Below are 27,799 nucleotides of genomic sequence, written 5' to 3'. Positions count from 1 at the left end.
AACGATGGCGTAGGTCAGGACGTCAGACAGCTTTTGGGGATATCGAATTAATGAGCCTCGGCGCAAAACCGAGATGTATGGAGTTCCTTATTAAAGCAGACCGAGACTAGATATCGGTTGTTGCACGTTGATGATAATGATGATGATGATGTGTCATCAACAACCATACTGATACTGATCCATGTGTTGTATTCATCCGACAAGGCTTTCACAAGAATAAAAATGACGTTAGCTGACTCTGTATCACAAACCAAAACATCAAACTCCATAGTCCTTTTAGAGTTTGTGAGACAAATCACCTAATATTTTCTATTTTTGATTTTCTTTTCATCAAAATACAAACAATGCTCTTTTTCAGTGACAAGTTCTCTTAGTCCGTTCTTCATTTTCCTGTATCCTTCATAACTTGAGGCCAGATCGCTAATTGTGAAGGTGTGGGAACCACTATCTTCTTTTCACTTAAGTTTTTTGGAACTTTCGATGCTTTTCTTATCGAAACACCCAATTTTGATACCAACAGAGGTGCCGATTTTGTAGAATTATACTTTCGCTTCATCGGAGTCTACTCATCTGCATTAGCGTAATCAGTACTCCTGTTATGATCTCCAGTACTATCATTTGTGAAGTATTGTTCTTGCTTAAGTGACCTGGATTTCTCTGCTCATTTTGAATGATGAAGTGTTTTCACTCACATCGCGTTTTTAGTGGTGTAACCTACCTATTTAAAGGCATTTTGCACATAACTTCATCCACATATTTTGCCATCTCTGGAATCATGGGTCGGCGCTTCTTAGTTGTTTTCGAATATCAAATAAGTAATAACAGATTTATAAAATACATTAATACAATTTGATATCAACAATGTCGTTTCCTAGCTGCAAATCCAACAAAAAGTTGTTAAATTTTTTTAGTACTCACAACCTACAAACATAAAAATAAAAGGACATTCTTTGTTATGAAAAACCCTTGGAAAGCATATAATATTTTGGCCGGGAAATTTTTTTGACAATGTACAAAAATTGCATCAGAAATGTAATAAGTAGACAAAAGTTCATCAACTGCGAGCTCAGAAAATTCAAAATTTAGAAAAAGTTTCAAAAAATCACAGCGCTAATGATAATGAACTATTTACATTTCTTCCTTCTTTCATTATTCGATTTTGATAATTTCAATTTTGTAATCATCTAAAACCTTTTTTCATGATGACAGTTCCATAAAATCCATGAAGACCTAAAGTTATCTTAGCCCTTTGTCACAATCTTAGCGAAGAGCAGAAACCAAAGTACAAATCTTATGCTGGCCAAATTTGACGCCTCACTTTAACCGTAGCAGCTCTAATTAGTGAAGGAATACAAAATATCGTCGACCATTTTGAGCGAATACAACACATGAATTGTCAATGATCATCTGCAGTCTTCGCCATCAGTCACAATGCAGATAAAGTCAGCTAATCAGAGTTCTATATGCATTAACTGTGAGGCATCAGATCATCCAGCAAGCCATCAACCGGAACATCCATAGTTCTGCTCAGGTGATAACATCCCCTAGATCCATCAATCGTACCATCATCAATTGAATATAAATTCGGCCAACCATTTCCTTTACCCACGTAGACCAAAATATTCCACTACAGAAGCACAAACCATCGTTGGCGCTCAATTAAAGATAAATTTCATTATGCGCAAAACTCGCCCATACGAATTCCAGCTGCTTCTTACCATTAAAACACATATAGTGATTTCGCGTGAAACCAAGGTTCATTTCAGGTGCAAAATCACGTTTTCCAATTTTTTAGTTTAACGGAATACCAGACCTAAACTTCATGTCCAACATTTGCGAAGTGCACTTCCTTCAATTTTTTTCCTTATATTAACAAGTGACTGACCACTGAAGCTAAGTAGCTTATCCCGTCCCCACTTTCAAGGAAATTAATTTACTAAGCCTCAATCAGAGCCCTTATAACTGTTTAATCATTCCAGGCTAGAACAAGTCTACTTAAAAAAAAGTCAGAGTCACCTGCAATTGGCTAAAGTGGTGGTGATTTTATCGTCTACACCGAAGCTTCCCACGACAAAACAAGACTTAAATTTTCTTTTTTTTCTTCAGCCTTTGCTCCGTTCACAAGTGGATTCGGCTCGTCGTGATCGTTTTCGCCATTTTTCTCTACCGAATCTCTGATATGGGTGCAATCTCGAGGCTTTTAAATCACTATCGAGCGTATCAAACCACCGTTGTTTCGGCCGATCTTTTGGTCCCTTACCTTCGACTTCGATGTTCAGACCAATCTTGGCAAGTGAATTCTCGTTAGCGCGAATTGCATGACCATACCATCGAAGCCGCCTCTCACAATTTTTCCACGATCGTTGTAGCCCTATAACGATCGCGGATATCCTGATTTCGGATGTGATCAAAACTTGTCACGCGGCTAGTCCAACGCAACATCTTCGTCTCCATTACCGCAAGACACCGTTCATTGTATTTTATAGTCAACCAACACTCAGAACCATAAAGAGCGACAGGACGGACGGCATTGCGGTAAATTTTCGATTTGAGACATTCATTGATACGTCGATCACAAAGAACACCAGTTGTGGAGCGCCACTTCATCAAGGTTGTTTTTAATGCGTGAAGCAATTGGCTGATAGCGTTGACCCGAGGTATTTAAATCGCTCAGTTCTGGGCAGGTCACTGCCGCTGACTAGTGATTGTGCCTGTTTCATGAGGATCGGTCGTCAAAAATTCAGTTTTGTTTAGATACAATCTGAGACCATGTTGCATGAGGCGATCATTCCATTTTTGAACAAGTTGCTCGAGATCAAATGAAGAGACTTAAATATGAAACAAAATCATCTGCTGTTGTAGCGGCATATTAAAAAACGACGAGCTTTCTTCGAAGTTCAATCATAGCTTTGCATAAGCCATTGATTATTACCGATTTAATTAAAGCTATAGCAGGGGTTATTTTTGTATACATGACTCGTGGTCACTCTTATATATTGCATCTAGACAGTGTCTTGCTCATTATTGCATTTACCCCTACTCTATTTCTGATGACAAATATAAACGTCCATGACGCAGTCAGGATTCGAAGGACACGGGATCAAGAAGGTCGATAAGCAACTTTCCCCATTTTAAGCGCTAATACTTTGTAACTATTTCCAATGTGACCATTTATACAAAGTGTTAACAGACGCATCAGCGGAGCTTAAACTTCCATAATAAATTCTTATCATCAGATACATGTATGTAATTACTCGTAAATTCGAATTGGAATGCAATTCTTGCCTACGCCAGTTATGGTCACTTGCATAATTGATGATCTTAATTGAGCAATTAAAAAGGTAATTGAGAATTAAACTCTGTGTTCCCAATGAAGCTCCCATTCTCACGTAATGCGCCGCAAGATATTAGTGCGTGCACATATAGATATGGGCGCCTTCATGCAATAAATGAGTATCACATTACTGATTTTTAAACTGAAAATCCCCAACCGCCAATTGAAAAAGGATACCACAAACAACCTAAAGTTACTCGAAAAAAACAAATCTTAGCACTTTCGACGTGAAGAAAGTCTATCGTCTACACTTAAAGAATGAAGAAAAAGGATAATCTGTAAGTGATACACAAGGCACGGGCACTTGAAGGGCTACACGAGTCCTTCTTAAAAGATCTCTCTTACAAATGGGAAAAAATACTATCGCATGAATAACACGGCCTGGAATTTCTTGAAAATAAGGGACCCTGAAATTAGCTCTTGTGTTACATAAAAGAATTTATGTTCGGGAAAAATTCTCAAGTGGCACGCAGACATTTTTGTCGGTTTGTCTCCCTGTTGAATTTTTGTCGCCAGTCAACTGATACATTCAATTTTACTCAATTTAAAGGCTATGGACGTGTATGTCGGAACGTATAGGCAGAAACCAAAACATCAGATACCCTCGTCAGACACTGTAGGTCAAGAGATGTCAAGCTGATAATACTCCAGTAAAATTAAACCACATTTGAGTTTTTCGTTTGAAATATGAGTGTGTTTGCGGTATGCAACTGGCATGTTATGATGCTTTTACTTATAATCTTAAAATATTGATAAACGACAATTATTGTGAAATGTTGAAGGAAAAATATCAGGGTCACATTGAAATGCAATGAGTGGTTAATATTTCTTTTTTGTCCATTATTTTTAAGCGTGCTTTGTTTGCCTTCACTGATATGAAATTATATAAGCAATGCATTGAATTTGCTGTTGCACACTAAGTACAGCGAGTTTTATAGTACCACGTACTTTTTCAGCAAAATAATGTAATACATGCCAACCTCACCTAATTGGCATACATAGACGCTGTCTAGCATAGAAAGTTATACAGGCTTTCTTAACCCGCAGTTCTGTTGTCAATGTTCAATTTAGCTTCGGATCCAGGATTACACCCAGATAATTTACAGTAGAGAACCAATCTTTGTTCATTCAGCTGTGGAAGGTGGAATTCGGGTACCCTTGCCTTAGTGGTGAATAGCATCAGTTCGGTTTGGCTCGATTTATGTCGAGTCCACATCTTGCGGCACACGGGCTCATTTTTCCCAACGTTCCTTCCACGATGTCACTCATAATGGAGCGAAATATCCCTAACACCAATACGACCAAGTCATCGACATACGCCGCCACCTTCGTAAAATTGCGTTCACCACTATCAACCAGAACACCGGAGGGATGGCGTCATCTTGGGACGTGGCTCTGCTCACCGCTCTGATCAAATGGCTGTCTTCCAGATCCGAAAGGATTATCCTGGTTCCTGATAGGCGTGTTGGGACTTGGAGAAAGGCATTCTCTCCATATTCGTCTTTAACAAGAAAGCGGTGAGGCTGATTGGTCGAAAGTCTGCTTCGGTATGAAAACCACTTTTGCTGGTGCATTCATTTCATTGTTGTAACTGCCGAAATCCGCGCTGCATCCGATACCATAATGTAACTTTCTACATTTTCCACTGTTAGATAAGGACCGAACTCAGCCACGATGTTTCTCCTTGATCTTTTAAACCTTAGCCACGTATTCCGCATCTTCGGTTGTACCTTCAATCCTCCCAATCAGATGGTTTATCTAAACAGAATCTGTACGAAGTACGGTAAGTATCTCTACACACCATATCTACTGAAAACCCAAATCAAATTATAATTCCTCTCGCCTTCGCTTCGCGTAGTCCACATACTCATGTTTGGGATAAGCCTGTATGTCCGCCGACCATTCTTCGCCTGGTCCCATGCTCTTTGCCACAGCCCGCTAGTTTTCTCAGTTTGTTTACTTACTTCCGCTTGTTAATTCTCATGCAGGCGACTCAACTCATCGACTAGGATATCTACCGGGATCATCTCCGCAATAACATTTGTTGCTCCATACGATATGGTGCGGCAGGTGCAGTATAATTGGAATGCGCTGAAGTTGTCTACGATCTCCTAAGATGTTTAGTACTGAGGTCCACAATGATACCGCATATAAGAAAACTTAGCTGACGACTCATGATAGATTTGGTAGCATCCTTGCTAATATTGAACTGAAGGTAGCTACTTTCTGCCCAATAAGCTTTGAATGTTAAATTACTCCAAAGTATTTCATTCGTAGCTGAGATCGAATACTAAATTTATCGATGGAAACTTGAACTATGCCAGCTCATCACAAGATGCTATCATATATTATATTCCATATAAAAGGACTGAAAGCAAATCCCTGTGAAACCTCTAACATTATATTGTACAGCTTGCGCTGTCAAAAGTAATCAAAGGATATATTCGATATACAGTTTAATTACATTCAATATAAAGTTTAGGGTTTGCATTGAGATGAACGCTTCGATGATGCGTTTCCATCTCGCTACACCGAGCAGTGTACGTAGTCCATTGAGTCCTCCCATCTGTTTCGAGGTCTTTATATGATCGCGTACCTTCTGTCTTAGCTATGAGTATGAGGTTAGACAATTAAGTAATGAAACTGATTCCATAAAATTCCAAAGTAGTCCCCTTGGGCAGCTATACAGCGATTTCAGCGCGTTTTCCACTCTTCGTAACATTGCTGGAACACTTCGACTGGGATGTCCGCGAGTACCCTCGTCACGGCCGCTTGGGTGTAAGTAATTGACTGAAAATGGATTCCGTTGACCACCGATTTTGTTCTAGGGAACAAAAAAAGCCACAGGGTGACATATGGGGCGAATAAGGTGGGTGTTGCAACACGGTGATCTCTTTAGAGGCTAAATACTGGAACATGCTGAGGGCGATATGGCACGGCGCGTTGTCGTAATGAAAAATCCAGTTACGAGCGATGTTTGGGCGCACCCTGTAGGTAATAATCATCGTTTTCACCTTCCACTTGCTCATGCCATTTTTTTTTCGGGCGGCGGGCGTGCGTAGACAACCATTGTGAGCTTTGGCGTTTGGTTTCCGGGTCATGTTGGAAAAAAACAGCTCTCATCGCCCGCAATAACTCAATGAAGCAGCGTGGGATCGTTTTCCACTTGTTCCAAACAGTCTTCTGCGACAGTCATTCGATGCTGCTTTTGCTCCTCAGAAACAACAACTTTTTCATCTCGAAATCGCCTGTTAAAATTTGTCTGTTTTTGGTTCATACCCAGTTCCGTGGGCAACATTCGAACTGCTAATCGCCGATCTTCACGGATTAGGGCGCGCACACGCTGCGCATTCGCGTCAGTCCATACCTCGACTGGTCTCCCACCCCGCCCCCCGTCTTCTATGCTTTCACGCCCCTCCCTACACTCTTGATGCCATCGAAACACCTGGGCACGACAAAGAGCACTATCACCATGCACTTTTACAATTTTAGCGTACGTTTCCGAAGCTGTTTCGCCGAATCTGGCGCTCTATATGGCTTGCCAAATGAGACTTTTGAATCTTAATATGGATGACAACTTCTGTTCATCGAATAATAGATAAAATTCATTTTTTTATCTCATTCGCCTGTTTTTCCTGTGTACATTTTTATTTTTCAGAATTGGCAGTACGAGGTCAAGTGTTTGATAGGAGATACGATATGCCTGTTGGCTTCGTCTATTTCGTCGTCGTTGTTAGCGAGAGTTGCACCTAAGTACATAAAGCTTGTTCGAAGTTGCAATCATTTAATGTTGCGTTTTGTTTGATTTTCGTCTTTCTTCTGGTTTGTGTCATGGTTTTGATCTTCCCTTGCCTTCCCTTCCCTTCGCTCCGCTTCGTCAAGTTTCACCAGCACTATATTCCCAGCACTTCCCCTGTATCTGTTTCGCTGGGAATAAATGATCAATCGTTGGTATTCCAGTAGTAGTTGTACAGGTATTCTATCCACACCCTGCGCCTTATTGTCTCTCACCGTTTCTAGTGGATAATTGACTTCTTCGAATGTAGGTTGTGGGGCAGGTGCATGTATGATCTTTGCTCCTTCGATAAGCTTAGATGGGATTGTGTAATTAAGTAACTCCTCGAAATATTGGGCCCATCGATACTTTGTCTGCTAAATATCTTCAATAAGATTCCCCGCTTTATCCCCTCAAATTATGATTCTGAACTAGAGTTCCGAAACAAAAAATTCTTCCTGTCATTCTTTTCGTCCTAATCGGATCTTAAATTATGCCTGTTAAAGTTATCGTTCCCGTTTTTTTTCATCTATGGCCCGCTAGCCCTGTTCGTCAAACCGCTCATTTCATTTGCGTCGTGCTTAGTGTAGGATGGTTCCCTCTGCAACAATTTTGATTGTGTCCTTCAACTGACTCTACTCAATTCTATCAGCCCTCTGGTGTCGGCTCAGCATCTGCTGGATTTGTTTTACATACACATATTTCAAGTTCATTTCTTCGTTCTGGAACTTTAAACTCAACGCTAGAGTTACCTTCATTATTTGGTTTCCGACATCGACAGCCTGCTCTGGCGAGATAGTGGCCGCTGCCACAATTTGCCGCAATTTGAACGCAATTCAAGGATGCTAGATACAGCTCGTTTCTCATTGAGGAGGTCGGCCTTCAACCAGATTGATCATGGTTGAAGGCCGACCCGTTTTGTTAAACTCACACTATCTCGTGGGTGCCGCGGTGAAAAAGAAAGAAGTCGAGATTGCAATGGCAGTATGAGAATGCTCAATGCAACCGTATTCTATAAACCTCCAATTTTGTTAGTTAAATCGTGAAAAATCTGCTCCTCAGAAATTCCATGGTGGATCAGCTCTTTTCCGATCTTTACGCTGAAGCCACCAAGTGCTATTTTCACGTCGTTCAGGGTCCGAGGATCAAATGCTGGCAAAAAGCGACTACAGAATTAATTTTTTGCTGAGCATATACGTTAACTAGCCAAACTTTTAAAAATTCATTTTTCACTAGAAGTGGACTTTTTCGTTGGTTGTGACAAAAGCTTCTCGTGTTCCAGACTTCTTTTTCGCTTTTGGAAATAGTATGCGCTCGAAAGTCAAATATCTCGCTGCCTAATAATGTTTGCTAAAACGCTAGGGCATCCATCATATACTTTTTAACCTACCCGAAGAGTGCTCTAAGAGCACTAGTTTTAAACAAGAAGCCAACATCCTAAGTTCCAAACTCATTGTCCATTTTCCAATCTTGTAATCATCATTGTATTTCCAATCCGATCCGGGACTTCAGGTTTCAAGGCAGTAGTATACTGTAAACAGGTTGTCGGTCTGCTACAAACTCCCAATCTAAAAGACCAATCAGCTCAGCTATGCTTCATGGCGCAAAAACTCATCACTGGTCGTATTTCGTTTGGTACCTGGGGTACCAACATGGAGGTGAGAATAGGATCTGGTAGTAGATTTGCAGTTAAATCAGGGTGAATTACGCATGTATTTTATGAGGATTGCTATGCCAAATCTGCAAACCTTCCTGGGACTCATATACATAACTCTTAACACAAGGTACATGGTGCCGTTTCAATTGCCAGTTTTAACGCCTTCTTAGAAATTCGATCAATACCGGGCTAGGTTATCTCGAACTCTTTTCACTGCATCCACAACTGTTTGGTAGCTGGAGGAATTTCTTTTGCACTTATTATGACCGTTGGCAAGATAGTTGCTTGATGTTGAGAAAACAATGTCGTAACTATCTCCCACAGCAATGTAGAATACGCGGTAGGAGGGACATTTTTCCTTTCATATTCAATTTTCAACTTGTATGTGTCCCTATATGCGCCACAATCTACATCCTCACAGAGTCGCATGAAGCAATTCTTTTTAATTTTTACGACGCTTCATCGTATTGTATATTGTATAGTCGGGGTTGCACTTATGGGAGCATGCGCGCCTTGGTATATTTGCTGGGACAACTGAGCCGTTGTAGTAAACGCTGGATTCTACAGTAATATCTTGAGGAATATATCTTTATTAAATGATTTTGATTACAGAGCTGTTTGTGGTCTCTTCAGGTCAGAATTGATTGCTCTGAATTGCTTATCAAAACGCGTATACTATTCGTTGACATGCTAATATAGGTTATTGATCAGCAAGTCACTTATGAAAGTATGATGAAACCTTCCTTCCTGTTTGGTCGTCTTTAGATAATCTATCTAACATTTGACAAAACTTTGATATTGTCATACTTGCCGTGGCATAATATCTTTTAATACAGTAGTCATCGATTTTAACATTCAGAAAGTTGCATTCGCATGCTGCATTGGTTGTTGCAAAACTTGATTTCCGCAAGCCAACACCGCAACCTTTCCATCTACGTCCACTTTCAAAGAGCTTGGATGGAGATTCTTGCACTTCTCGTAGACAATAGTACCAATGGGTTAGTGGTTAGAGTGCTAAGCTGCCGCAAAGGAAACCTTTTGCATGAATGGGGACCCTCCTTAAATACGACGCTCTGTACGTGAGCGCTCACAGTTCCCACTTTGGTGTCAAGAGTTATAATCGTTTCCGAAAAACATGCGCGTGACAGACAAAGAGACAGTAAACCGACTTTAATAAGGTTTTGTTTTTTAAAAAACCAAAAAGAAAAGACCAAATTTTCCTGGAATGCCGAATAAGAATTTTTACTTCCCATAATTTTGAGTTTTAGTCTGACCTGCTTATGGACCAGCTTGTCCTTTAAATATCTAAATCTAATCTGTTTCCTAGATCGCTGTTAATCATCACGTATCTTGTGGGTAATGAAACTTTAGAATGCATCTAATTTATGGAAGTCATTAAACTCCTTAATTATCTAGTAGATTCCGCTTTTCTCGCTGTCATCCTTGACGGTTCCTAATCGTTTCTTCAGTTGATGTGGTCAGCCAGTAGATCCTTAGGAGGTTTTTGATCTGGTAGTTGACTTGGGAATGGATGACAGGAACCCGACGTTTTTTGGATGGGCTTGCTTGTGTGAAAAGTGTCGTCAGGTTATTTTTTTCCCTTTTTGTCAATTTTTTACGGATTATTCCTCTAATCGTCTTCTTGCTGAAACCGTTCTTCGCCGCAGTTTCGATAACGTGGCGTCTCGCGTTATTCAAGCGTTCCTCTGATAATGGTGTGGTTGGCATACGATGGAGCATTGCGTTGTACGCTGTGATGTTTTTGTGAGAAGGTATGGTATGATATTGATGCTATCGTTGGCTGCGTGAATGTTAGTTCCCGTATATGTCAAATTCGATTTTTGCTGTTTTCAGGCTGTTTTCCTTTTTCAAATGCAAAAATATGTCCCAGAATCTTGGCAATATTCCAAGTTATTCTATACATTCCTCTATTCCGTAAAGATGTTTCTGCTAAGTGGTGATAGCGGATTACTCATGTTGACGCTTTGAAGTAACGATTCTTGAACATGAATAAGCGTTCACTCATACATAGGGTAGCTAACTTCCTATATTATCGTACTTTCCTTCTTCCATTCTTACGATGACTCGTTGATTTTAATTAGCTTTTCCTTTAAATATACCAGTGCTTCCTTTATTGGTATGCTAGGGGAAAAGGCTCTTCTGTCGAATGATACCACGCCTTCCTCATCCCAAAGTGTTTCCATATTTCGAAGTTTCTCAATAAGTTCTCGTCTGTTCCTTACGGTTCGTTTTCCCGTTGATACTCCTAGTTCGTTGAATCTTTGCAATAGCCATCGTGCTATTTTCTATGTTGATGAGTTTGTCGCCGCTATGATCTCAGTTATCTCATTGCCTGGTTTATGCGCTTTTGTTATCCTGAGTATTGCTGAGTTCTCTATTACGTTTGAGCATTCCTTGTGCGTCTTCTCAATTCGTTTTATCGAGACCGGTATTGAGTTTGCCCTTAATCCACGGAAGTTCCCATTTTCTAGTTTTTCCGTGACTGCTTCGTCGTAATCCTTTCTGTTCATAATCACTAGATACTCTCGTTTATTTAATATATTTACAGCTATTGTGAAGGCGGAACATCTGGTACTACCTGTTATATAATAACAATTGCGATCCTTGGTTTCCATGGGGTTGTTTTTGGAGTATTTTGGTAGATGGTATTGTTTTCGCCATTTTCGACATAGCTTTGAACTATCGGTGGGGTTAGTGCAATACTTCGTCATGTGTCCGTAACCGATGTATGCATGGTATTTGTTTGTGTAACCTGGTCAGGCTCCAACCGAATCGAACTTCACCTGCGGAGAGCGCTTTCCATTATACATCCACGTTCTTTTGTAGGTCGTTGTGCCCAATCTTTTTCCTGGTCTTAAATGAAGTGCTATAACACACTTCAAGGTCCTGATCCGATATGGATTGTTTCACCAACGATTATTATACTATATTCCAATAACATTGTCACAAAGCTTCTTCAGCATAAAATCCACCCTAGCTCTGCGTACAATATCAATACTGGACCTGCCCTCTTTCTTCCAATTCCTTCTTCTTGGCGGTTTCATTTCACAATTTACAACTCTGCTTCGCCTTGGTTGTTTGTAAATTTCACTGGAATCTAACTTGAACCCCTTTGGCTCTCGGGGCCCCCAACCCCAACATCGGTCAATTCTTTGCTAGCAGATCTTTTTTTTTGGGCCTGTTGATGTAAAGTGGGATAGTCAATGGCTTCATTGAAAGGCTTCTGTGGTTCTAGTTTTGACTGTAATGGTAACTTCAGAGAGTTTGCCTCAACCAGATCTTTGCTGGAGAGTATCAATGAGTGAGTTACTCCCTTCGTCGTTGTTTTCTTTGGCAGTGTTCAAAAACCTTTGTCATGTTGATTCCTAGCAGCGAATTCTGATGATCCACGCTTGATTTGTTATGGTGCAATGCACATTATTTCTCTGGTTGACGTGTTCCATTAGCTGTATAAGCAGTCTCCCAATTGGGAAAACTCCTCGATTTTGTCGCGCCTGTATTGGATATGTCATCGTATTTGAAGTGGATTGCTCCGTCTTTTCACGCGGTTTCTATTTCAGCTTTATTAGTGGCATTTATTTTGTTGAAGCTTTCTATTATTCGGTATTACGCGTTCTTGGTGGAAACCTTGTTGCTATAGTGCTTTTTTTAACGAGTCTCCCTAGTGTGCCACCCACAGCTTCTCTAAAAACATTTACTGGTCGAACATATTCTGGCTACCACTATGATTTAGGACGCGGCTAGGTGGGACTCTATTTTAACTAACAAAGCTTGTAAAATGAACAGAGAGGAAATCATCAGCGCAAATCCATCTCAGCCGGAAACTGATCTAATTATCTAATATAGGCAGATACATTTCGGCGTAATTCGGCTTGACAGTCTCATAATCCTTTATGCGTCACAGGGTTAGATTAAACCGCGTAATATATGCTTGAATATTTTGATAGGCTTTGGACTTCATATCGAGGCATTTAATGCAATATCCAATGAATTGATTGTCGGAGACGAATTTTCTTTCGCTATTTCGGATCTTTTTTTTTAGTAAATCAAATAAATGAAACTTGAATATTTCCCATGAAGATAATTTCGTAATGCATTTGTCGTTTTTTTCTACAGGTGATGATTACTACGAGTAAAGTGGACTTATCGCCACATAAAATCATATCAACAAGAACAGTGATCAATTGCAGCACACATAACGCGTGCTGATTTCAACATAAACTTGTAAAAATACATTGGCTTGCTGAGGCCAGCATCTAGCCTCCTTCACCATGTATAAGTTACTCGGAGGGCTTAAGAACTATTTCAAGTGGCAGGATATACAAACAGACAATGCTGTATTTCGCCTGCATAATATATTCACGACTGTTCTGCTGCTAACATGCAGTTTGATCATCACAGCAACACAATATGTCGGACAACCAATTAGTTGCATTGTTAGCGGCATTCCAACACATGTGGTGAACACATTCTGCTGGATCTCCAGCACATTCACAATGCCGGATGCGTTCAGGAGACAGGTGAGTTGACTAGCGATAAGATGAATAAAACTTATGGAGACGCCAGGGTACATTCCTGGAATGGATCATTACAAGCATATTAATGTCTTTATAAAGTAATAAGTGACTTCAGAGCGACTTGATGACCTCAGAGAACGTGGGAAATGTGCAATTTCAGTTTCAATATTGGAAGCGAAACGCAATATTAATAACTATAATATACACCTAATATCACATCACTCTTAAAAACTTATCCTAACCACTCACTCTTGTAGATGAATTCATTTTCATTTCGCTGCTTTTATAAAGTTACTCTATTTTATTCACTCATTTTCCCAGCTTTAAAAGTGAATCTCTTTTCCGGAAAGATAAAGCCAATGAGGGTATGAATAACTAATTATTTCTCACAACTGAAAAAGCAAAGCTAGAATGCTAAAAGCAAGAATAATACCAAACTTCACGTTTCTCGCTCTGCTGCATTTCTAGATTATTTTCCCTGTCATTAGTAAATTTTTAAACAAATATTAGCCGAACACATGGTCAACTAGCTAGAAGTGAATGAGACTAAGTATCTTCAAAATACAAGTTGATATCTTGCTATTTAATATCATTTTCCAAAGAATGGTTTTCGTCACGCATGGTGTCGGAGCCATTCGAATTAATTAGATCATATTAAGTCAAAGAAGACATGCTTTTCTGGTCAATTATGTACAAACAAATTTTACTTAAACTTTAAGATACAAGTAACCACATTTCATTAAGATAATTATGTGTATATAGCAACAAATATTTGACGTAGCTCATTATTTGAAATACTATCTCCAAAATTAAGCCTAATAAGTCCATATGGTTCTTGAAAGTTTTTTTTTATTTCTCATGTGAAATTGAGTCTAGAAATTAGTCAGTGTTAGCTACACTTACCTAATTTATATTATGGGCCTGTCTAGGAATCTCTAGCCACTTAGCTGAATTGTTAGTGGAAAGGTAACTATCTAACTCTAACTAAGGCCATTCTAGCCCAAACTATACTTTCATATGTGTGGGAAATTTTCTTGTGGCCACACGACTAGACTTTCCTAGATAGTATTTTGGCCCAGTTGTTTTCCACTGCACGATTTTCTGAACTCAAAACTCACCCCTAACTTTCCCAACTAGAATTATTATACTTACCCACTTCTCCAGTTGTAACCTATGGATGGAACCACGTATGTATAGTTTTCAAGTCACTGTAACTTAACATTTTAGCCATACCCCAGGGGGATTACGTCAGCTTTCTCAAATTGCTGTATGAAACAGTTTAATTTGTTTTTTTTATGACGTCTTTCACGTCACTTTGAAGGTGCTTGAATGCGTCTTCATATTTGACACTACTGGGTCTCTCTCAGGATCGATGGTGAATGAAAGCATGACTTCCACAATGCATCAACTTCGCTAATACAACAGAAAGTGGTATAACAGCATTGCATTGTGCGTTGGTGGATAATTGGATTGATTGTCTCTCTCCCTCTCTATGACAGTGCCAGTTGTATATCGGGTGGCAGCAACTAAAAGAGCTAGTATAACATCACCATAACATAATAATTAACGTTAACTTATTTTTTTTTAACTTATTGTAAGTAACCAATTTAAGTTTAGTAGACTGATCTGCTCCTTCATTATTCTACGCCACGTAGGGCCCAGGGTAACCTTCCCGCCGGCTTTTCAAGAATCCTGAATTTCTTCTCATGACATAATAACTCATTTTCTTAATGGCTGACCTACCCACTGCCAAAACATCCACGAAAATCGGGTCCGCACTCTGGCGAAGTTCTTCGTTATTGTCTTAGGCCAGAATACCCCAAGATGCAGAGATAAGCTGATGGTAGTTCGAAGCGTGCTTACAGTAACAGTGGCTGTCACTTTCCGTATACTATCCAATTTAGCACCACAGATCTATTGGTGTTGAAATAATCTTCATTTCCGGGTTGGATAAAACCCCAAGTGCGGATTCAACGCTATTAATGCATCGAATGACATCAAATTCAATACCACCATCTACCATAATACGTGTTTTTTGCGGCCTGCTGTTGCCACAATTTATCCAGGTGGCTTGTTAAATTTGGGAAGCAAAACCAAATTTTGCTTTTTACACTGAATATTACTTCTTTTGGGCACGCTTCGAATGTGTTGGCGAGAAGGTCAAGCCAAAAGTTTGCCTTCCGCTATTTTTGTGGTGCAGAAATAAACCGATAAAAATATCTTTCAGGCGGCGCGGAATGAACGTCTGGGCTGATCTTCCCAGCCTTTTCACTACTACTCTGTAGGCCTCACCCCAAGGGTTTATATCGGCGTGGTGACACAGCTGTTTGAAGTAGCTCTTGTTACTCCTCCTAATGCCTTCTTTTAAGCGGCCACGCAGGCGTCCAAGTATCTCCTCTCTTCCGTCGCTACCGGGCTTTCATCTGAGCCACTGGTAAAGCCTCCTTTCTTGGAAACATGCGGCTCGCGAACTTGTGATTTCCTTGTTCCAAAAGTAGTTGGTGCCTTTTGGACATAGAAGCATCGCAAGCTTCTCTCATTCATCAGGTAATTTTTCACTTTTTCTCTGGCTGTACCATTGAGGGATATGTCGGGCTTGAGCGCCGCGGAAAACGTATCCCTCTCCAAAGCCTTCGCCGTTGAGCCGAGCAAACCACGTGACATTCTGCATTCTTTTTCGAGTTCGATTCGTCCACCATAGACCCCCGGCTCCCTCCCCTAAAAGAGTATGAACCCCCAACATTCCCGAGTACCTTTTGAGAACGCCCACTCGCATTCGTTGTCTGGCTACCCCATTCAAAATCCCACGCATTAAATCACTTGCTATGATTACCGACCATGCATGCAAAATCAGAGCGCTCAACATCAACATACTCGGCAAGTATAACGCTAGGTGGATCATAGTAGCTGAACTCCTTTCACCTTAGCTCTGATGAACCCTTCCTTCGGGTGTTCCATTATTTCCTAGAAGGCTTGTCCTCCGCATTTCTATAGCGCTGTTTGGCTGATTTGATTTTCGGGCCAATTATGGCCACATCGATGTTTTTCTCGTGGATGGTCTATGAAAATATGTCCTGCGCCGCCTAGCAGTGGTTGAGGTTCATTTGTATCAACCGCATATGCGATTTGTGTTGAGAATTATTCCAAATTCCGGGCGCATACTGCTGCCTACAATGTCCTACAATGGTCCACACCCGCCTTCCCTGTGCACTATTATCTGTGAAGATATTAATAAGATCACCGCAAACGAAAAGTTTCGCAAACCCTTCGAGAAGCAATTTGATCTTATCGAATATACAAAAGTCTGCGGTGTCAACGCTGAGGAAAGCCTACGGGAGAACACAAACCACCATCATCAGCCTACCAGTGGAGGCAGCACTTCAAACTGTTAGCAGCAGGGAGAATAAGAATGGGCTGGGTTATATGTCGGTTTATTGAGCAGTTGGCACTGAATCAATGGATCGCTGTCCTTTTTTAATGAAAATACGATAAATTGAATGCTGAATGCTTGCCCGTCGGGTGAAGTCTACATCAATTTGTGTATGTTCCACTATGCCAGATAGGTGGAGCTGACAGCTAAATTGTTAGTACTGAAGAAGCAAAACGAAACTCTCTTCTTGTTTTATTTATGCTGGTCTTATAGCCCGAGCGCTTCCGTCATGTCTTGTAAAATGATTCATTGTTAAATTTAACTTTGTAGTCTCCTTCCTTGATATCATTGGTAGGTAACCCGTCAAAATGATTTCCTTTCCTTTCTTAATTGGTTTGAAAGCTGCCACAAATCGCTTAAGTGCTTTCAATACTGTTTGGTGTCCAAACATTAATCGAATGTGTGAATGTGTCTGCTGAAGAATAATCTAAGCTGATCCCTCTTGCTTGAAAATCTTAGATATACGACGAGTCTGAAATGCGCTACCAACTCTTAACGCTGGTTAATTAGTTTCCTTCAATATTGGGTTTTATGCCAGTTAGTGCAGCTACAACCTTCCCTGTTTTCTTGTTTGCGGAACTGAAACGTTCCTTGAAAGTTAAATGGTCATCCAACTATCCGGCTGGGAATCTACCACGCACTCTCCTGTAGGAAATTTTAAAACTTTCTTCAACTTACATCTATTAATTAACTAACAGCCTCCGTCTTCTATTTCGATAGCTATTGTTGGCCAACCTGACCTATGCCTCAAATACCCAAATATCTTCCTATAACCGCGATGTTCTAATCAATGAAATAATCCCTGTTGATTTTCTGTAAGGATAATATCTATGGTAGAAAAAGAAGACGAGTTAGACCCTGCTTGAAGTGGAACGGTGGCGTAGGCCAGGACGCCAGACAGCTTTTAGAGATATCAAATTGGTGGATCTCGGTGCAAAACTGGTATGTCTCGAGTTCCTTATTAAGGCAGACCTAGACCGAATGCCCGTTGTTACGCCGTTGATGATGAACTACTTTTTCCACTGACTTGCCGTCTACTAATTAAGTATTAAAAATGAAAATAAACCACTTCGTTCTGTTTTCAAGGCCGCCTTCCAGTCCGAGTGCTTTGTTCCCTACTAACTCGCACAGGTAATAGTAAACTTGTCTTGTACCACAGCTGAAATATTATCTGAGAGATGTCAAATCGCAATAGTACATCTTCCTTTGCTGTCAAAACGGAGTCCCTACTACGAAAAAAAACTGCGCATAAGCATTGTGCCCAGATCAAACTTTGCTTGCCCAATCAATATGCTGACTGTCTCTCCGGTCATCTGCCTATCGACCTGCAAAACTATTCGTCTATTTATCCATCTGTTTGTCTGCCACAACCAATTTATTTGAAAACAGTTATACCTATTGACCCCAAATATTTTGCAACTATAAACCCCTACCCATGCATTGAATGGCATCATTCTATGTTAAGTTTACAAGAAGGAACGTAATCTCCCCACCCATGCAAACAGGATGCAATAAACTTTTCACCGAATATAGTCATGTGGAAATGCCATCTGAAACGTCTCGATTTGTACTTTATAGTTTAGGTCAAAATTTTGATATTGATAGTAAAGATAAGGATGGGGAGGAACACAAAAAATCATATAGTCAGGGCCCATTATTAGAGGATACCTAACCGGAAAACCTGGAAAAAATCACCACAATGCCCCTGCATAAAATCTGTTGCTCAAAATACCGCCAACGTCGGGGGACGGTTTACAGTTTCGTTTAGAGCAGAGGCAACTTGTAAGAAGCTACCTCTCTGGTTCGCAGATGTTAACGCTCTTCTTTTACACACTTTTACACACTTTCGTAAAACAAAACATCTAACGCTTCGGTCACGCTGATCTCAAGGCAGGGGTGAGGCTGCATCTGAAAAGTTGCTTCTGCCCTGGACGAAACCGTAAGCTTCGTTCCTATTTTTTTAACTTTGAGTGCTAAGCTGAAAACAAGGGGTCTGTGGACCAAAAAAGGCGGGATTAAGTTACTCTCCGTTTCGTCTGGCCCAACATCGAGTGGATGCGGACTTAAGCCCCCCAAAAGGGTCAAACAAAAAATTGACCAAATAAAGTTAATGATAGTAATTTACTACATTTTCTAAATACAATGGGAACCGTCTCTGAATTGGTCTTAGAAATATAAATTTCATTATAAGCTAAAACACATTTTTTGTGGTTTTCAACCAAAACCTTAAAAAATTGGGATTGACAAATCAAATGCATTTTGCCAGAATAACAACATCCAACCGAAAATATTAAATCAAGCAGGAAACTTTAGTTTAACCGAACTTGGCTCTCTGGATCAAAGAACGAAGAAGATCAAGAAAACCGACGCATTGATGAGGCATCATGCGGCCATTACAAACGGCACCCAACTTACAGCGATTTGTTCTGAATACAGTCGTTTGATTACTCCATTCCCCATACTCATTACCCCGTATGTGAAAACAGAAGAATAAAGAATTAGTACAGCTAAATAAAGCATCATCTGTATCTGCAGTTAGGTTCGACCTAAGGCTTTCATCGACTAATCTCGACTTCTTCTGAATATAATATGTATCATGGTGTCGGAAAGAGTGGTAACAAAATGGCACATTAGGGCCGCTAACTCCTGGACAACTGAATCGACTTTACCGCGATTTTAACAGTAGTTTTTCGGCGTATGTGGAAACTTTTCGACTCATCAAAGTCAAGGAGAATTTAGCCTGCTTACAAAATAGCACAATCACGAGAGCTCCTGTGCCAGACGCGTACAAATGCATTCAAGATTACGGCGGTCTGCATGGGGGACTGGCCCATAGGGGCCGCCAGGCTTGGCATACCCTACAAATCGCATTGCCGAAGCTGCGTAGAAGAAATCGAAACCTTCATGCACTTTCCCTGCGATTGCCCAGCTCTAGGTAGTCAGGCTGCGGACACTGGGTGCAGGGTGGGAGAGCTGCTTTCCTTGGTGAATGCTACGGGCTGGCTCTGAAGATCCGAGCCAGCTAGACTCTGCCTCCCTGCTCCCATAACAGCAGTCACGGTCTTAGGAGTTTGTGACATCAAAACGGCGCACCATAGCGTTAATTGGGCTCCTCGAAGCGGCCATTGATACCTACCCCTATCCCGATAAAAAAATTAGCAGGAGGAGCAAAAAAAGGAGACTAGTAAAAAAGGAATGCAAAGTGGGATTCGGGACCAAATGCAATTTAGATCCATGAAACCAGTATAAGTATGGAGGAGAGAGCAGAGTTTGGGGAAGATAATTTTGACCATCCTCAAATATATACATCCAACCCTACAAAGTTAAGAGCAAGATGACAGAAGGCAAATTCGTCCCTTGGCGTATTGCTTGAATTGCAAAGTACATAAATTTTTGAGGAAAATTAATATCATATGATCGATGATGATAAAGAATTCATTGATTTGATGATGATGAGAAATTCTTTGGAACACGACTAACGTGTGTGTGGGGGAGAAGCTACAGCTTCTGAGCACTCAGGCCGTGTTGGCCCATTGTACTCGCCTCCCCCGTCTAACGGAATATTCCGGATTCGTTAACGTATCGCAGGATTTCCGTTAGGGGATGTGATGCTACCCGTCGCAATTGGAGAACATCGGCACCCAAGATCTGATGCCTGATGCGTCCATAGGCAGGGCATTCATATAGGAAATGCACCGTGGATTCCGCTTCCTCATTACAGGAAGGACACGTATCATCTTCGATAATTCCTATTCTGAACATATACCCAGCTAGTGAATTATATCAGAATGCCCACAATACACCTGCAAGTCCTTCTGCTTTTCGACGGGCTAAACTTTGCGGTACGTATGTTCGGTTCTGACAGGAAAAGTTTGGTGTGTCGAGCAGCATTTAGGCTCTGCCACCTGTCATTATGGGAAACTTGTTCCCAGTTTTTGAAAACAGATTTAGCCAATGCTACTGATATTCCAAATGCTGGCTCCGGTCCCGGCATAGGGGAGATTGACCCCTCTTTCGCTAAAGCGTCCGAGATTTCCCTCTATGCCACAGTGACCAGATACCCAGAGTAGTTCCACCGTATTGAATCTAGACATAGAGTTCAAACGATTTCTGCATTTCTGAACGATTTTCGAGGTGACAAAGGACAATGCTCAATGCCCTCAATGCAGCTTGACTGTCAATGCAGATTGCGATGCGCCTGCCCTTCAACCGCTTGTCAATCACCCAGTTTGCCACCCTTAGGATCACATAAACTTCGGCTTGAAAAACCGTTGCATATTGTCCCAAAAGAAAAGCCTACTTCTCGTTTTTATTCGAGAGGTAGACTTCGGCTCCAGAACCCTCTTCTGTTTTTGAGCCATCGAACGACTAACGTTATCTCATTTCCTTTTATCCGCCATGTTATGTGTTCGAGCTCTGCTGGACTTTTACATCCCTGATTACAGGCGGCGTCACGACACTTCGGGAGAGAATCGTTGCACCTATCCTTGTAAAAGAAAGATTGATTTTCCCCATATTTTTCAACTATTCAGATTCATTAAGCCTCATCGATATTTAGTCTTGATTTTGAAATCTTAAGCCCAACTAGTGCAATATTCATCTTTCTCTGTAACAGCACATAATGAAAAGCTCTCAGTGAACCGAAACAGATTTCACCTTGAATGAACTCCCCTTGTATTACTTTACGCAGACACCACGAAGAATCTAGAAAGTATTCAATCCAGATACATTATAAAACCTTCACTTCTGCCTTCATTGCTCCCGACTTCCACCTTCACCACTCACACAATATCGACCCCAGGGAACCAGTCACTCGATTGGGTCTTTGAACCGTGGAACACGTTTGCACAGCCAAGAACCTCGACGTTCCATGAACATCAGGTTCAAGAGAAAGGTTCGAAATTAATAATAATTAGATACAGACAGCAGTCGAATAAAAAAGATAGACATGCTTTTGATAGATGGATGGACACAGCTGAGCCGGTGGCAATCAAACCAATAAATTCCACATGTCTCCCGTCCGGTTGTCGACAACCGCGGACTTTCTTGGTTTATTCCAAATTCAACTGCTACAATAAGTTGCCTTTATATCCGTACTGTATCTTAGTATCTTGCCATTGTGACGACTCTATATAAGTACTCGGCTGGCAATTATTCTTCGTACCAACTTCGATTATGCGGACAGTTGGAGGTTTCGTGGCATGATTATAAATTGGAATTGAAAAGGCAACTTGACTTGTACGGATGGGTCTACGTCAGCCCATTTTGTAGAGGGACAAAAATTCAGCTGCAGATGTATCGATACAGATACAATCCTTGACCGATGCCCGCCTTCTTCAGCGAACGTGTATTATGAACACATATTTGAAGAATATAATTGCAGACATTCTATTGGAGTGTCACTTGTAATTGCAGTGGCAATATCAAATCATTGCTCTTTAATTCAAGTACTCCAGGCCTAGAGCGAAAATTTGAGATTGCTTCGGAAACCAAATTGCAGCTGTCAACAATCCATGACACTCAGATACCTATTATGCACTCGAAAAATAATAACGTGTTCTATTTAGTTTATGGACTTTTATTGGACTACAAATTTCTATTACAGTTGAAAAGTGAATTAAAGAAGGTATAATTCGAATTTGAAGTATATTCTCTGCTGAAAGATTACTTTTAACTTAAATAAGATTGATTTAGAGGCAAATACATATATCTGTTGTTGTATAATAATAAATTTAATCAAATAATGGGTATACCACAACCTGCCATAAACTCATGTAAATTGCCCCTACTTTTTTTCGCAAAACATAACTACATAGCTTATTCAGGACTACGGCGACGCCTCTTAGATTCCTGATCACGGGACCCACGACTTCTTGCGCTGTCAACACTCTGAGATCGAGAGTAGCTTCTTCCGCGATGGCTTGGAGATTTCGATCGTTGCTGACTTGGTGATCTGTGACGCTTTCCTGAACCTTTTGATCCTGACCTAGACCTGTCACGTCCATTACTTGGCGTACGTCTAGGGGCTGATCTTTCACGCCGATAACTAGGCGATCGGTCACGTCGTCTTCTTGGCGACCGACTGCGGCGAGGACTTGGTGGTGATCGTCGATCCCTGGAATAGCCACGGTCGCGTCGGTTCACTCTGCGATCTCGACACTCACGAGCGAAATGGCCACGTTGGTTGCATTCATAACACTTGCTATCAGATTTCGGTCCTCTACCACGGCGTGAGCGTTCTGACGAAAGCTCTACTCGTACTCGCCTTCCACAGATATCACGGCCGTCCAAATCGCGAACGGCATCAGCTGCATCACGCTCATCCTCGTACTCCACAAACGCAAATCCAGGAGGGTTACGGGCTAACCAAACATCCATTACGCGTCCATACTTTCTACAGGCGTCTTCGACTTCATCCTTGCGAGCATCCCTGGCTAAATCACCGATAAAAACCTTACGATTGCTCGGTTCACGAGACATTTTATACGAAGACATATTCAATTCCTTTTCCGTGATAGTAAGTAAAATTAAACAAAAGATAACTTCACTCTTGAGTTGATCCCACTGCCTACTACTTGAGTTTTAGTAGGATACTGAAGTAAAATAAAACTTATGGATATTTTTATACATCTAATTTTAGAAGTTGTAAAAATTAAGGAGACACCTAAACCTTAAAAGTCGAACCAGGTAAAAGTATCAAACTTCCCATTAGGAAAAAAGTAATTATCCCCAAGACTAGTTGAATGGGTTCTACTCTTTATGTTTCTTAGATACTTTTTAGGATTCCTAAAATTTCTTTTTAATTAATCAACTATTCCCAAAAAATATACCTAAAACTTCTTTAGCTGAGGTAAGTAAGAATCTTAATGTAAAAAATTCATCTCCCCAAAAAAGCAGTGAATTTGGTTTCTTAATGACAGAAAGGACAGTTCCCTAATTATTTAATTATTCAGTTTTCGGACCCTTTAAATAGACTCCTTTTCTCATTCAGGAGATTTTTAAAATATATACAAATGTACATATGTTTATCTAAATGTCGTATGTTGTCGCAGTACTCCAGCACCGAATTTTATTTTCAGTTATCAGATAGGGAAGGCATTAAACCTCTGAACTTTTTTTTTCGCGGCTAGGCTACGCTACCGAACTACTCTACTTAATATTCATATCTGGTTCCACGTCTTTTTCCTGTGAAACAACTGCTCCTGCGCCTTTGTCATACGCTACCATTTAGAGTAAAGTTTCCTTTCATTTCCTTGTTTGATTACCACCGGAAACAACACTTTTGTGTCACCCAGGATTTCAAATTTGGTAATGTCAGTTGCCTTCTTAGACCTCTCTAACCAGTGTGGGTCTTTGCGCTATAAGCTGAGGAGAGTTTCCGTCCGAGCTTTTCATGGATATTTACCCTAATCTACATGTTTAATGATAATGTTCTTTCGTCAACTGTATTTTTTCTTTTTCCTATGGATCAAGAGACAAGATATTTGGACTATGTTTCATCCTCTTTTTATTCTCTGACTCCAAAGAACAAAGGTCGAAACTTCGGTTTCCTTTTTATCTTCTAAATATTTTTATGTCTCACTGCAAGACGGGGAGCACCTCATCAAATACTTCACCCAAAGTTATCTGCATGAAACATTCTTCGTTGGTTTTTGGTCTTCATTTTTTTCATGTATAAAGCTGAACATCTGCTCTGCCAATCTGCAGCATCCACTACAAGTACCCCTACAATCTTGTGCCCATATTCCTGTAGGAACACCGCGCACTTTACGTCCACCCCGCTTTATGGGTTCATTCCAGCAATTTCTTTTGGGCAAAAGCAGGGAGACTACTTCAGCGTTTGCTGTTGCTTCCCCTAACCTTAACAACTCCTTTACGAAATTGCGGGCGTAACGGCAATCGGGAAATTCGTTCAATCTGAAGGGATGCGAGTAATTTCTGTACACTACATGCTCGAAGAGGACGAACTATTCCGTCGCTGCCGCCGTCTCCTGCATAGTTCATCCTAGACGCCCTCCTTCTCTGGTCTTATCCGCTAGAAGATCCAGAAGGATCATTTCCACGATGGCAATCACGTGATGAACATCCTCAGTGCAATTGGCCGGTATGCCGAACTCAGTCTCGCTCAGTTCACAGCATTGTCCACTGCACGCAACCAGATTTGGGCGGCGTATCGAAGGATGGATTCCACCATTTTTGTGATAATCAACCTGTGGCTATACCCCTGACATTATAAGATAAATATATATAAGGAAATACTACTTCGTCTCACGCATAGTGTTAACGCCTTTTAGAGCTCAGCTAGTCAAAAATCATCACACTCAGGTGTCTAATGAACGATGAGGATGCTCCATAAGAACATCAGTGCCAAAACTGGTTTAAAAATTCAGGCTTGCTCATTTTTATATCAAAGATTCTCCTTGATCAGGCCCACCATACACTATCCAATAGGCTGCGGAAATATTGAATGTTACTCTACATAAGCCTTTAGTGACCCGTCTTATGATTGAATTGGAGTTTGGATGGGATGTCAGACTCCCAGTTGTTTCACTGTCTTCACAACTTATTGACAATAAAACAGTTAATCGACTGAGCGTCAGCCTCTCGTCCTCGTTGTTCTGGATGTGAGTCCCGCTTGATTATGGATACTTGCACTCGTCATTGCACTGTCTCGTTCCATCTGTTTTTCTTTAGCATTTGTCCCGTTCAGAAACGAGATCAGCTCGTCTTAATCGGTCGCGCTATTTTGCTTAATCATATGCCTGATCTAAATCACCTCCTTCCACTCTCCACGCGGGGCTACTCTAAAACATTACGACGTTATGACCCCCTCCTTTCTTTCGGAATCCATCCCGCCTAAGCTGTTCGTGAAAATTTCCTAAAACTTTTTTGCCTTCAAATTTCTCCGGTTCACAGTTAACCTGGGGCAACCAAACACAATATGCTCCACATTTTCAGCCATATTAATGTATCTTGGGTAGCATCGTGAATCGTTGTATCCATATAGGTATGCATGGACAAGCTCTATGTCCGCTGGAATCTATGTTCGAATGTCCAGAGTGATGTGGTATGTCAAACGACCAGTTTGTGACTCATCCCATTTCTTTTGCCATTCTGCGACAGAATCCCGCGGTGCCAGCTGCCGTCAAAATGCGCTAGACACCCTTATTGCATACGTTTTATCGTGGAGTCGCCGGCTTTCATTCGCTGGGATGTTTATGGGGAGCACTCCTGCTAATACGAATGCTGGTTCTCCTGATGTTCTTCGGTAAGCAGACATGTCCGGAGTGCACTTAGCCGATACCCCACTCTAAGTTTCTTACAGTTTAGTTTCTTCTCTAGTACAGTTGATCGTAGTCTTGAAAGAAGAAGAGGTCGACTTTGTATCCGCACACCAATCTTCAGCGAGATCGTTACAGCGATGGAAGACGCTTAGGCTACTCCATATTCAATGTGTTTCTGGAAGCTAAGTCTTCTGCCAATCATCATTACCATGTAAATCTCGATCTCCCCTAGCGGCTTCATATACCTGTTTTGGGTAGTGTCAAGAGGTCTGCTTATCACCTACAGAGTATTATATGTATGCGTCCACCTTGAAGTGAAAGGAGACATACAAATTTCATTATCTGGAGTTACACTCCATTCAATATGCCGGCAAGACCTTGCTCGGTTTTTCGCCAACTGTTGTTGTTTATACAAATAGCTCCCGTCAGAGCGTCAGGTTCTTTATATAAACAACTAGCATTCAAAAAAATTGTTACTCAATTTGATACGTGATGTTTCACAGGGGGATCCAAATATAGGTCCACAATGGACACCTACTCTCAAATGACTTCCATCTGATACCAGAGGAAGCTCTCTATGGGGTAACTACTCCAATTCCGGTTGGCCAAATTAAGGGTATTCTTGACATAAGGCATCACCACCACCCAGCGCTCGCTAAAACTTATCTCATCCCGGCCCATATCAAGGACCATTGCTATCGGATCGACTCTAAAAAAGGTTGCTGCTCCGATAGATCACTTGCTAACTCGACGAACGGGAACACTTTTAATATATCACTCTTTACGGCATTTTCTCCATGGTTTCTCAGAGACAGATAGCGCGATATGAAGAAAGTACGAGGTCCCAAGCAACATTTGACCTCGATAGCAAGACCAACTTTTACCTCTTCCATTGAGCGCAAAACACTCACTCTACCATTCTCGATTCAAATGTTCTTATGGTATGTGCTACTCAGGCATGGTTCTAACAGCCAACTTAAGAGCCCAATCCAATATCGCAGATCTCCAATAGTTCCCCCTCGGCAACCTCGGGAAACCATTAGTTTTGTTGAACCATTAATTCTAGTCTGTCCCCCCTCCGCCACGAAAAGGAGTCGTAAATGTAATTAATGAGACGACTTTATTTCCTATTCCGGATTATTGGGAATTATTTTTTTATTTCGGAACGCAGATGCCGAGAAAGTGGACCAAGACCCATCGCTATTGAGAATAGAGATTCTCCAGGAGAAACAGTTAAAACACTGTGATTTGCTAGGTTAACTTTTTTTTAAGATCCAGACCTTCCATGTCTGAGTAAAATACTAGAAGATGCGGGAAACTCCGCTTACACAGCGTTCGAAAATCGAAGAAAATATAGTACGCCTCAGATCTCGAAGGTGGCTTGAATAGAATATGTTAATTGGAGGAAAGTGCACACTAATCCAGACGCTCATCCTATCTCCTGTCTCCTTATCCTTGCTTACAAGTTATCGTTTACTCTACAGAGCCCCCTCGAAGCAAATGAGGACCTATAATCCCACTAGTGAAAAATATCGGATACAGTGTTGAGAAAACTCCGAAGTGGCATGGAAACATGTAAAAAATTTTGTTCCCCGATATCCTCCCAAACAAACCTCCTGAAATAGCTGGCACTGGCACTTCGGCCCTGGGAGCAGCGTGGCCGGGTAACTTTCCCCTTTTTTTCGCTGGGAAATTGGTACGATTATGAATAAGCGACATCCAAATAGGCCTAAACTGGCCGAAGCAGTGAGAATTTTGTTTGGAATGATTGAGACACGCGT

General features: G+C 41.0%; 2 protein-coding genes across 2 annotated transcripts in view; one reads left to right on the top strand and one right to left on the bottom strand.

The window, feature by feature from the left end:
* LOC119654194 (innexin inx1) overlaps positions 1-27,799 on the top strand; it is a 71,962-nt gene that overhangs the window by 17,850 nt on the left and 26,313 nt on the right. The window contains exon 2 of the mRNA XM_038059390.1: positions 12,904-13,307. Coding sequence (XP_037915318.1) covers positions 13,059-13,307 — 249 coding nt within the window. The 5' untranslated portion in view covers positions 12,904-13,058. The remainder of the gene's footprint in view (positions 1-12,903; positions 13,308-27,799) is intronic.
* LOC119654195 (serine/arginine-rich splicing factor 7-like) lies at positions 22,295-23,337 on the bottom strand. The gene has a single exon (XM_038059392.1). The coding sequence runs from the start codon at positions 23,227-23,229 to the stop codon at positions 22,552-22,554; it is 678 nt and encodes a 225-aa protein (XP_037915320.1). The 5' UTR covers positions 23,230-23,337; the 3' UTR covers positions 22,295-22,551.

This window comes from Hermetia illucens, chromosome 4 (assembly GCF_905115235.1).
Source record: "Hermetia illucens chromosome 4, iHerIll2.2.curated.20191125, whole genome shotgun sequence".
NCBI lineage: Eukaryota > Metazoa > Arthropoda > Insecta > Diptera > Stratiomyidae > Hermetia > Hermetia illucens.
This window is presented reverse-complemented; position numbering and strand designations above follow the sequence as displayed.